We start from the raw sequence: 12,816 nt of genomic DNA, 5'->3' as shown, positions 1-12,816 counted from the left end.
TACCATTCAGCAGCGGAGTAAGAAGGGCTTAGCAATTAGAATTAATCCTCTGTGTTCAGAACATTGTAATATTCCTTAAAACCTAGACAATTAACATTTGTATGAACACACTCAATTCAACTCTTTCCATCCTGTAGCCCTCTTGACGTTGTTGGATTGCAAGTCCTAGCAGCCACAGCTGTAACAACCAATGCTGATGAATGTTGGGAGTTGCAACTAAATGATACTGGGCTGCAGGACTCCCATCTCCATCCAACCACTCCCATTTATTTCCATATAAGGCCAGTCAATCCAAACAACACGAAAAGAAGGACCTATCTTAAAGAATAATTCCTTTGTAGGACCAAGTCAAATGTTCTGGTGATGTGGATATCACTACTTGCATCTAAGGTTTGTGTCTCTTTCCCTCCAAGGGTTCAATGTCCTCTGCCTAAGAAAGGAGCAGTTAGCTTTGTACACGACAAGAGCAACCTGGGTCTCAAGAAGTTATTTTTCTCTTGCAAATGGAGTTGAAATTTCATTACATGTCTTTCATTACCCTTTGTGCCTGGTTCCAACATGGCCAAGAAGGGGAATGGCCTTTGCCTGCATTGAGATCCCTCCAACTAAACTGCAACAGAAACAACTTCTGATACAAAATGTGGGCTTGTCATCATCATCATCGGCTATCACTAGTGGCAGAGTATGATTGCCTTCCAAGTGTAGAGTCTTGGCAGTGGGTCTGTAGGTGACTTTCTGTAGAGACCTATTCTAGATCCACATGTTCTTTTGCAGTGAGGACATCAGTTTCCAGATGGATGAAGGTCCCGACAAGGGTTGGCTTGATGTGTCTTCTTCTTGTAGCCTTGCGACTCTACCATCAACAGCTTTCTTCTCCTGTGTGATTTTGACAACTTTTGGCTGAGGAAGAAACCATTGGAACTTTGTGCTAATAGTTTTTGCTCTTTTAGATTTTGTTGGATTTTGCTGACAAAAACTTCAAACGGATTGGATTCCCCACAATTTCTTCATTGTCATGGTTATTCCTCCTATGAACAGAATCCCAGTGGAAAGGAGGAAATTGCTGTCAAGCATGACTCATGGATCATGTATTCATAGTTTTGACTGCCTAGATTGGAACTCCCTCCTATCAGTGCATTATTGCATTAGCAGTGTGTTTTCCCAACTCCGTGATTTCATAATTTAAGTTGTGAAATAATAGAATGCCAGGTTACACTGTGGCCACAAGAAACTGCTTGACATATGATTTTTTGTGTATGTGTCAGAAGCAACTTTTTAAATGTTTTTGTTGTATTTTATATTCATAATCATAACAGTAGTATTTCCCTTTCTTTAACATTTGTCTTCCAAATCATCTATTTTTTCCCCTCCCTCCTGCACCCTCCCTCCTCAACCACAGTATATTTCTACTAATCTTGCAGGTTCAGCCACAGATAAAGTCTTTGAATTTTTTCTTTGATGTAATTGTTGGCTCCTCCATTTTTCACCCAGTTGAAGTAGAAACTGCAAGTAGCTTCTGGTGTGAGGGAATTGGCCGTATGCAAGGATGTTGCCCAGGGGACGCCCAGATGTTTGATGTTTTACCATCCTGTGGGTGACTTCTCTCATGTCCCCACATGGAGCTGGAGCTGACAGAGGGAGCTCACTCACTCTCCCCGAATTTGAATCACCAACCACATATCAAAGGAAGAAGGCATATATAATATGATTTCACACATTTACAGAGAGCTCCAACTTGCAGTTGGTGGTCCAGAGAACCTTACATAAGTAAGCGTATTTGATTTGATCATGCCAATAAGGAAGCAGAAATAGCTGGTGCTGTGCTATTGAACAACCATGCAACATTTTAGAGAAGAATTCTGTCTAGATATTACTTCTAATCCATAACTCTGTTCTTCTGTTTTCACCTTCCTTGCATAAAGAGCAATATGTTTGAAAAGAAGTTCCTTTTCTTGTGAAAACTATTTCTTAAAATATGGTCCCTGGCTCTTCAGAGTTCTTCCTTACGTGAAGAACCATGATGTGAGCAGAAACTTCAAACACATTGTTTTCCAAATGAAGAACCTGAAAACCAAGGTGAGGGGCTGTTGTCATTGTGCTGGCAGTCCAGCCAGCACAAGGGTTTAACCCATTGCACCACTGGAGCCTTCTTGACATATGATGAAGTGAATTAATACACTGATAATTTCTGCTAGCCTGGTGCCCTCCATATGTATTGAATGGCACCTCCCATAATTCCAGAAAACAGCACATAGGAACAGCAATAGCCATTCTCATCAGGCCTAGTTGGCTATAAATCCAACTGCTCATTCCAACCAGAGTAAATGCATTCAAGCAATTGATAAATCATGAGTAAATACTGTAGGAGTACCATTATCTCAATTGATCAACTTTAAATATGAGCAGTAATTGGGTTTACAATCTCAGAGATACAATGCAGTTTTGCCATGTTGAAACTACAATGTATCTCTGTATTTATGAACATTTCAGCCAACGTACAGCCCATTTTATGTCATACATCAATGATGGGCAACCTTTTGTGCTTAGTATGTCAAAATTCACCAAAAAAAAACTAACATGACGTGGGTGGTATGTCACTTTGAGAAAAAAACCATAATTTCGCAATATGTATAGTTTAAATAACAAAAATATATAATTGTAATATATAACTGTATTTAATAAATCAAAAACCATTTACTACCATTATTTCTATGTACAACAATCTATAGTACCTCTTGCATCTTGAGACAGATGTCATCATTTTGTGTTTGGCTATGTGAACATGCTTCTACAATCTTACCCATTCCTTATGATGCACAGAACCCAGGGCAGCTTTGGGAGGTTTCAATAAATTGGGAAGGGGATTTTTGGTCCAGCAAGAGGAAGAGAATATCCATAACATCCCAAGAATGATGCCCACACATGTCCAAAAAGGGTATTCCTCGTATAATGGAATCTTACTCATATTGGTGTCTCCAACTCGAAGCCTAGCTGAAAGCAGCATTTTAACAAGTTTCCCCCCCTACCTAATACCATATAAAAGTACAGTAGAGTCTCGCTTATCCAACGTTCTGGATTATCCAATGCATTTTTGTAGTCAATGTTTTCAATACATCATGATATTTTGGTGCTAAATTCGTAAATACAGTAATTACTATGTAGCATTACTGCATATTGAACTACTTTTTCTGCCAAATTTGTTGTATTAACATGTTTTGGTGCCTAATTTGTAAAATCATAACCTAATTTGATGTTTAATAGGCATCTGCTTGATCGCTCCTTATTATCCAACATATTCGCTTACAACATTCTGCCGGCCCGTTTATGTTGGATAAGTGAGACTCTACTGTATTAAAGTTTCCCTATCCATGCATTTCTTGGTAAAATGAACATTTTGCCCACACTCTTCAAACATAAGTTATTTTATGGTGCACTTTATAAGCTGCCTCCTCCTCCTTCTTTTTATGACATGCATCAATAATCCCCACTTCTTTTTAATCACATCAAAACTGCTTGACAGTTATGATTAAAATTCAAGCTTGAATCTCAAAATTGCTTAGGTTTACAGATAATCTCTTCCTTTCATCGCTCCCACAACTCAAATATAGTGTTTTAGATGTCTTGTAAATGTCAAGCTTTCCCGCCCTCAAATACTAGATCCTCTAAAAAAGGACACTTGTATGCTCTCCATTGTTGGCCGTACTTTCAGCCCATTCCCACTACACAGCCATAGCATGAAGGTTTTATTTCTATGATTCCATGATTCCAATTGTCTTAGTCTCATTGTATGGAATTTCTAAAAAAAAAAATACTAAAAAAACATCTCCCTAAATGGTAAATTGCAGAATTCCATCAGAAGTTGTCATGGAAGTTAAAGTGGAGTCATAGTACTATAATTGTGTAGTGTGAATGAGCAGATACATAGCTGTGTCTTACTATTAAGGCTTGTAAAGAAGGCATCAAGCTGAAATTGCTGTGATATAATAATAATAATAATAATAATAATAATAATAATAATAATAATAATAATAACAACAACAGAGGCACAACTATGTGGCCCAAATGATTCATTGGAACTTATGCCTCAAGTAACACCTCCCAGCAGCAAAGAACTGGTGGGATCACAAACCTGCAAAAGTATTGGAAAATGAGCATGCAAAGATACTATGGAACTTCCGAATCCAGACTGACAAAGTTCTGGAACACAACACACCAGACATCACAGTTGTGGAAAAGAAAAAGGTTTGGATCATTGATGTCGCCATCCCAGGTGACAGTCGCATTGATGAAAAACAACAGGAAAAACTCAGCCGCTATCAGGACCTCAAGATTGAACTTCAAAGACTCTGGCAGAAACCAGTACAGGTGGTCCCGGTGGTGATGGGCACATTGGGTGCCGTGCCAAAAGATCTCAGCTGGCATTTGGAAACAATACACATTGACAAAATTACGATCTGCCAACTGCAAAAGGCCACCCTGCTGGGATCTGCACGCATCATCCGAAAATACATCACACAGTCCTAGACACTTGGGAAGTGTTCGACTTGTGATTTTGTGATAAGAAATCCAGCATATCTATCTTGTTTGCTGTGTCATAATAAAGTAATAATAATAGTAGTAGTAGTAATTTATTTGTTTGACCAGCCATATGACCATTTCAAAGTGCAACATAAATAAAAACAAGGCAAAAAGGATGGGAGGACAGGCAGCTGAACTTCTGTTTGCCGTCAAAATCTTATTTTTCTGATTCTCCTTTAGGAAATGTGCTCTTTTCTTGATAGCTTTCAGGATAAAATGGCTTACTCTGATTATGGTGGATCTTTCTTGTCCTTGCAAGAGGACTGTCAGAAGATCATTTCTGTTGGGGGACCCAAAATTAGATAGTAATGGATGTAAATATCTGTGTCGAAGTTCAGCATATGCTGGGCAGGTAATCAAAAAATGTTTGATATCTTCCACTATTTGTTCTCCCCAGACACAAAATCTCTCATTTCTTGGGATGTTACAGTAGCGACCAGTTTGCATCATAATACCGAGTTGTTCAAACCTAGCCCTGGTATATATTCTTCTTAAGGGCAACGGAACTGGAATAGTCAAATAGTGTTCTAAATGAATATTCATTTTGTGGGAGGCTAAAAACTTTGTGGCAGAAGACCTACCTATACTTGCTAGGTCCAATTGAGCATAGATATCATGAGTGCGTTGCATAAGCACTTGTTTTGCCCTAGGTCCTAGATCATTCAAAAATTGTAAAGGAAGGCCAATTTTAGCTATCTCATTGTTTAAGGCCACTACCCATGATGACTTGTGGACACACTGGTCTTGATCCTCTAAACATAGGTGAGGAAGTCTACTGGAATTCATCTGATTTACCTTTGATCAAGGTTGCTGTGATATGATGCAGACCCCTGGGTGTTGATGTTTGGTTTCTTACCTCTTGTCTCAGGAAGGGGCTTGCACTAAACTCGATGAAGACATCTTGGACATTCCACTGGATGACCCTGATGCTAACGCGGCGGCTGCCAAGATCCAGGCCAGTTTCCGTGGGCATATGACCAGGAAGAAGATCAAAGGAGGGGAAATAGACCGCAAAGGCAAGGACGCAGAGTGCACGAGCAGCACCCGTGCAGGCGACCTACGCAACGGAGACTAAATAAGGCCAGGTATGGATGCAGAGCATGCTTGCTTGTGCCAGGCAGGTGTGAAATGGAACGGTTAGTTCATATTTCGATACAATAAGATTGTTTGGCATCTTCAAGGTTAACAGACTTGAAAATGCAGATGAGTTTGTTTTTAATGCAAACAGTTCTCTGTGTTGTTCGTGGAATTTTAATGGAGTAACTTCTATATCAGAGTCTCTCTTTTAAAAACAAGTTATTTTAATATTAAACACACATACTGAAATAACAACTGCCCCAGTTGGCGCAATGGGTTAAGCCGCTGAGCTGCTGAACTTGCTGTCTGAAAGGGTGATGATTTGAATCTGGGGAACAGAGTGAGCTCCTGCTGTTAGCCCCAGCTCCGGCAAACCTAAGATAAAGGCAAATGTTTTCCCCTGGCGTTAAGTCTAGTCATGTCCGATTCTGGGGGTTGGTGCTCATCTCTATTTCTAAACTGAAGAGCTGGTGTTGTCCGTAGACACCTCCAAGGTCATGTGGCCGGCATGACTGCATGGAGCACCCTTACCTTCCTGCCGAAGAGGTACCTATTGATCTACTCACATTTGCATGCTTTCGAAAAGCTAGGTTGGCAGAAGCTGGGGCTAACAGCGGGAGCTCACCCCACCCCCGGATTCAAACCACTGATCCTTTCGTCAGCAAATTCAGCAGCTCAGCGATTTAATCCACTGTGCCATCAGAGGCTCCCCTGCTAACTTAGTAGTTCAAAAACATGCAGATCAATAGGTATCGCTCCAAAGGGAAGGTAATGACGTTCCATGCAGTCATGCCAGCCACATGACCTTGGAGGTGTCTACGGACAACGCCGGCTTTTCAGCTTAGAAATGGAGATGAGCACCAACCCCCAGAGTCGGACACGACTAAACTTAATGTCAGGAGAAAACCTAAAACTATATAAAGCCCACCTAAGAATTAATACTAACGAACAATAAACTACTCTAATATATTAATACAGTAGAGTCTCACTTATCCAACACTCGCTTATCCAATGTTCTGGATTATCCAACGCATTTTTGTAGTCAATGTTTTCAATATATCATGATATTTTGGTGCTAAATTCATAAATACAATAATTACTACATAGCATTACTGCGTATTGAACTACTTTTTCTGTAAAATTTGTTGTATAGCATAATGTTCTGGTGCTTAATTTGTAAAATCATAACCTAATTTGATGTTTAATAGGCTTTTCCTTAATCTCTCCTTATTATCCAACATATTCGCTTATCCAACATTCTGTCAGCCCGTTTATGTTGGATAAGTGAGACTCTACTGTACTAAAAAGGGGGAAAGGACCCTCCAACCATCCCCCACAGATGATGGTAATGTTTGCACTCTTAACCTACTTTTCCTAATAACAACTTTATCATATTATTTATCAAGATGAATAACATAAGCTAACTTCTGCTCAAAATCATGTCTGTTATTCTTCAATCATTATAACAGATGATCTGCTCCAATGATCTTTGAAACATGTAAACACTGATTGCCAAGCTTGTTAAATTTCTGTGTTCTAACGTTCTTCATCAATTTGTTCATATTGAACTGCCAATTTTCTATTAACTGGATTTCTGTCTCTTTCCACTTTTTGTGGATACAGCCATGATCATATAACATTATTCCATATTTCATTTCATGTTGGCCATCTAAGAGTCTCAAACCTTACCTAGAATACCATGTCCACTTCTGGGCACCACAGTTCAGGAAAGATATTGACAATTTGGAACATGTCAACAGAAAGGCAACCCAAATGTTTAAAGGTTTGGAAGCCAAGCCCTATGAGGAGTGGCTGAAGGAGCTGAGTATGTTTATCATGGAGAAGATAAGGTTATAACAGAGAAAGAGATGTCACGGATTGAGCCAGAGTATAGCTCTGTCTGCTACCGTGTTTCCCCGAAAATAAGACAATGTCTTATATTAATTTTTGCTCCCAAAGATGCGCTAGGTTTTATTTTCAGGGGATGTCTTATTTTTCCATGAAGAATTCACATTTATTGTTGAACAAAAAAAAATGAACATTTATTATATATTGTACAGTAGTTGTCATCACAAACCAGCATAACCAGTCAAACTGTGAATCCTATCAAGAATTTCTTATTACCGAATAAGAAGGACTGGTTAAATAAAGTCATGGAGGTGATGAACATGGATAAACTTACATATTGGTTATCTCCAAGCCAAGGTTTACCAAAGAAAGAAACCAACCGGGACCTGGTAAAGGATTATTTAAAACAAATGAAATTGGACCCTATCTGTTGAATTAGACACAATCTTTGAGACTTTGGAGGGCGAAGGGGATGTGGTGATTTATAAATTCATTACGAACATTTAATTACACACACACACACACACACACACACACACATATATACATTTTCTTTTTCTTTATGATGAACCAGTTAAAGTTAGATGGAAGTCAATTTATATATATATATATATATATATATATATTAATTTTTTTCTGTCTTTTCTCTTCTTTATATCTTATTTCCTACTTTTCTATAAACAATCAGTGTTCTCCCACTTTCGATGTGAAAGCTTTATTACTTGCTAACCTATATTCTCATTCTAACCTTATATACAAAATTTTCAATAAAAATATTTATTAAAAAAAAGAACTACTGTAAACTATAAGGTACAGCTGCCGTATCACTGAAATAAAGCAAACGGAATGTCAAAAAAAAAAAAAAAAGGAGAAATAATTTCTTGTTACTACCAATATTTCCATGTACAACACTCTATGGTATGTACATTTACCAATCCCGCATACTCTGGTGTTCTGTTTGGTGGGGATGCTTCCAAACAAAAACTTTGCTATGTCTTACTTTTGGGGGAGGCCTTATATTTAGCAATTCAGCAAAACCACGACTAGGTCTTATTTTCTGGGGATGTCTTATTTTAGGGGAAACAGGGTATCAAGTCCTTTGAAGCGCTTACTTCAAAGGGGAGGGAAGAAACCAAGACCACACTGATTGGGATCCCGAGTTTAAAAAAACTCCAGAAAAGCCCACCTCCACCTCTTCTCAAAATTGGCAATAAAAGTAGAATAACAATAAGGTATTAAATAATGAAGAACTGGTTGTCCTTTCCTTACGCCCAAAATTAGATGTGTAATTAGATCAGCCACTCGCACCACCAGCCCCTGTTCTTTTGCTGCTTTTAGCAAGTTATCATCAGCCTGTCGTCTCTCTTCAGCTGCCTGGAGAATTTTCTCCTGTTGAGGCGGGAGCAGGATAGGCTGCCTGCCTACTTGATGGGCTGCAGGGGAGTAGAAGGAGGTGGCTGCGCAAAGCAAGAGGAGATCGGAACAGAAATAGCCGTGGAAGAAATGGGTCAGAGCATGTCCCTGGCACACAGCGTGGCAACGTTCGGGGTTACCATCCCCTCCAAATCCTCCGTCCAGCATGGCCACCGATTCAAGCTGTTGCCTTCCCAAAAAGTAACTGTGCCCTGCCACTCTTTGCCCTTTGGGGCCACGGAGCAAAATTGCACATGTTATGGCATGTTCGCTTGAAGAAGAGAAGACTGAGAGGTTACATGATAGTGTTGGAACGTGATGTAACCCGATATTTTTAGGGATGTTTCTCCACCTCTTCTTCTTCTCATGAGTCCTCTCTTGACCTTCCAAGATGTAGCGAGGATAGAGCAGTAACTTTACAATCTTAACATGGAGTTCCTACAGTAAAGCTTAGTTTCTTTCTCCAGGTCATTGGTGTGTTTGCTTCTTAGATCAAGATCTCTAACCACTGCATGCACTCTAACATATAGTCTTTTTTGAGTGGGTTGCTGTGAGTTTTCCGGCTGTATGTGTAAAGATACAGTTGTCCTATTACTAACTAATATATAGAATAAAACAATGGTAACCGACAAATTATAATCCTTACAGGCGCATGAGTAATACACAAATACAAACTGTTTACAGCATTACATCAAACATTATATTCATGTTTGTATGTTTTTTCAGTAACAAATAAGTCTGTTCAATAACTGACTACAACACTTTAAATTCCAGTATTGTCCCACGTAGATAAACGTCTTAGAAATGCTTGTTCAAAGGAGTAAACAACCGTGTACTGTGGTTCACACTTTAGATAACTTTATCATAGTCCCATGTAAGTTAATGTTTTGGAGATGCGCAAAAGGAATATAAACCATAAAGGAATGTAGAACAAAGGAATGTAGAAACAAAGGAATGTAGAAACAACAAGGATTCCCGGGTATTTTTTAACCCTTGTTTCTGGATCAAAATCCCTTCTTCAGGTAGCTTCTGAAGGTTCTTTCAAGCATTTGTTGTAGACTTTTCTGCATCTTTTGTAAACTATATTTTAAAAAGACAACATAATAGATTTGCTGTTGCCAGCACCCAGTAACATTAAACAATTTCTCATTGGTTTAACACTCATTTAAACAAAGAAAAACACTTACTTCCACTAAGGAGTTTGTGGCTCTGCTGTAGCACTTCAGTTGTGGATAATGATCCTACTGCCTTCCATTTGTGAGCAATTCGCTCATGGAGGTAGCTCCCTTTTTAAGGATTGCTAGCTACTTGGAGCACTCATTAAGGGTAATTACAAAAAACAAGAGAGATCTAATTTATCATTTAAGCCATGTGGATGGACTGTATGAAATTTAAATATCCAAAAGGCTTCCCTACGTGGGACAATACTGGAATTTAAAGTGTTGTAGTCAGTTATTGAACAGACTTATTTGTTACTGAAAAAACATACAAACATGAATATAATGTTTGATGTAATGCTGTAAACAGTTTGTATTTGTGTATTACTCATGCGCCTGTAAGGATTATAATTTGTCGGTTACCATTGTTTTATTCGATATATTAGTAATAGGACAACTGTATCTTTACACGTATTATAGATTTCTGTATACTTTAGTGTTTTTCGGCTGTATGGCCATGTTTCAGAAGCATTCTCTCCTGACGTTACACTCACATCTATGTCAGGCATCATCAGAGGTTGTGAGGTCTGTTGGAAACTAGGCAAGTAGGGTTTATATACCCTGTTTCCCCTAAAATAAGACATCCCCAGAAAATAAGACCTAGTAAAGGTTTTGCTGAATTGCTAAATATAATAAGACCTAGCAAAGCTTTTGTTTGGAAGCATGGCCAACGAACAGAACACCAGAGCATGCAGGACTGGTAAATGTACGTACCATAGAGTGTTGTACATGGAAATATTGGTAGTAACAAGACATTCTTGATAGGATTCACAGTTTGTCTGGTCATGCTGGTTTGTGATAACAGCTACTGTACAGTACATAATAAATGTTCATTTTTTTTTTGTTCAACAATAAATGTGAATTCTTCTTCATGGAAAAATAAGACATCCCCTAAAATAAGACCTAGCACATCTGTGGGAGCAAAAATTAATATAAGACACTGTCTTATTTTCAGGGAAACATGGTATCTGTGGAGTGTCCAGGGTGGGAGAAAGAACTCTTGCCTGTTTGAGGCAAGTGTGATTGTTGCAATTAGCCACCTTGATTAGCATTGAATAGTGTTGTAGCTTCAAAGCCTGGCTGCTTCCTGAGTTCACAACCTCTGAGGATGTCTGCCAAAGATGTGAGTGAAACATCAGGAGAGAATGCTTGTGGAACATGGCCATAAAGCCTAGAAAACTCACAGTACCCCAGTGACTCCAGCCATAAAAGCCTTCAACAACACAGTTTTTTTTTTGAGTTTCTGAAGGGATGTCATATACAATATGGAATGAACCTCTTTCTGGAGCTCTACTAATTTGAAGTTGAGCCAATGGATTGAACTGAGAAAATTGAGAGATTCCACCTAAACATTAGGAACTGCTATTCAACATCTTTATCAATGACTTGGATGACATAATAGAGGGCATGCTTATCAAGTTTGCATATGAGACCAAATTAGGAGGGATAGTTAATACCGCAGAAGACACGATCAGAATTCAAAATAATTTTGACAGATTGGAGAGCTGGACCAAAATTAACAAAATAATTTTCAACACAGGGCAAAAAAAAAGAAAAGAAAAAAAAGAAAAACAGACATATAGAATGGGTGACATCTGCTTTGCCAGAAGTATACGTGAAAGGGATCTAGAAGACTTAAATTGAGTGCAAGCTGAAAATTAGTCAGCAGTGTGATGTGGTAGCTAACAAAGCCAGTGCAATTCTAGGCGGCATCAATAGGAGTATAGTGTCGAGGGAAGTAATAGTGAAGGGTTGCATCGCTTTCCTGCATAACTACATGGCTGGTCCAAGAAAGTCACCTTTTGTATTCTGCAAAATTATTGTTTGATTGATATCATGGTGGGAGAAACTAATGAGCTGCTTTTTCAACTACTTTATTGCTAAGGTGGTGGAAACATCCCACAAATGTCTCCTTACTTACAAATCCTTGCAAGTCATGGAAAATTTTTCGCCATTTCTGGGCAAATTTTTCTCTACACTCATTTAGAAACATCAGTCTTGAGCTTTGTTTGGTAGCCCTTTGCACAAGTGCTTGAGCTTGTGCACCCATAGTGTTTGTGTGAAGCAACAATATTTTGAAATAGTGTGCATGCACATTAGAAGCAATTTGTTTCAAATGGTGATGAGGTTTCTTTTCTCCTACTCACTGCCTCAAGAAAGCTGTGCTGGAGAATCAAACTCAGAGAGAAAATTAGCGACATGAAGGCACCTTGGGAGACTGAGTTCCTTCAAGTGTGCAATTGCATGAAGGGAAACCGAAAGGCACAATGTGAGCTGGGCAATATGCACGATTGTGTCATTTTTCTTGGACATTTGATGTCTCAGTGGTCTTTTTCTCTAGTTGTGGGGAACTAAAGGGAGAATCTCTGAAAGTTTCAGGATGCGCAGAAATATCCTCGGACTACCATGACTATGGTAAAGATTAAGGTTTCCCCCGACATTACATCTAGTCATGTCTGACTCTGGGGGTTGCTGCTCATCTCCATTTCTAAGCTGAAGAGTCGACATTGTCCGTAGACACCTCCAAGGTCACGTGGCCGGCATGACTGCATGGAGCACCATTACCTTCCCACTGGAGCAGTACCTTTTTTTTTAAACCATCTTTATTAGATTTTATATACAGTAGAGTCTCGCTTATCCAACGTAAACGGGCCAGCAGAAAGTTGGATAAGCGAATATGTTG

The 12,816-nt window shown here is 39.0% G+C and overlaps 1 protein-coding gene across 1 annotated transcript in view; it reads left to right on the top strand.

Moving 5' to 3' along the window:
• nrgn (neurogranin) overlaps window positions 1-12,816 on the top strand; it is a 54,740-nt gene that overhangs the window by 29,186 nt on the left and 12,738 nt on the right. The window contains exon 2 of the mRNA XM_003225703.4: window positions 5,447-5,663. Coding sequence (XP_003225751.1) covers window positions 5,447-5,653 — 207 coding nt within the window. The 3' untranslated portion in view covers window positions 5,654-5,663. The remainder of the gene's footprint in view (window positions 1-5,446; window positions 5,664-12,816) is intronic.

Source organism: Anolis carolinensis, unplaced genomic scaffold, assembly GCF_035594765.1.
Source record: "Anolis carolinensis isolate JA03-04 unplaced genomic scaffold, rAnoCar3.1.pri scaffold_8, whole genome shotgun sequence".
Lineage (NCBI taxonomy): Eukaryota > Metazoa > Chordata > Lepidosauria > Squamata > Dactyloidae > Anolis > Anolis carolinensis.
Note: the sequence above shows the minus strand (reverse complement) of the source record. Positions and strands in the feature narration are given on the sequence as shown.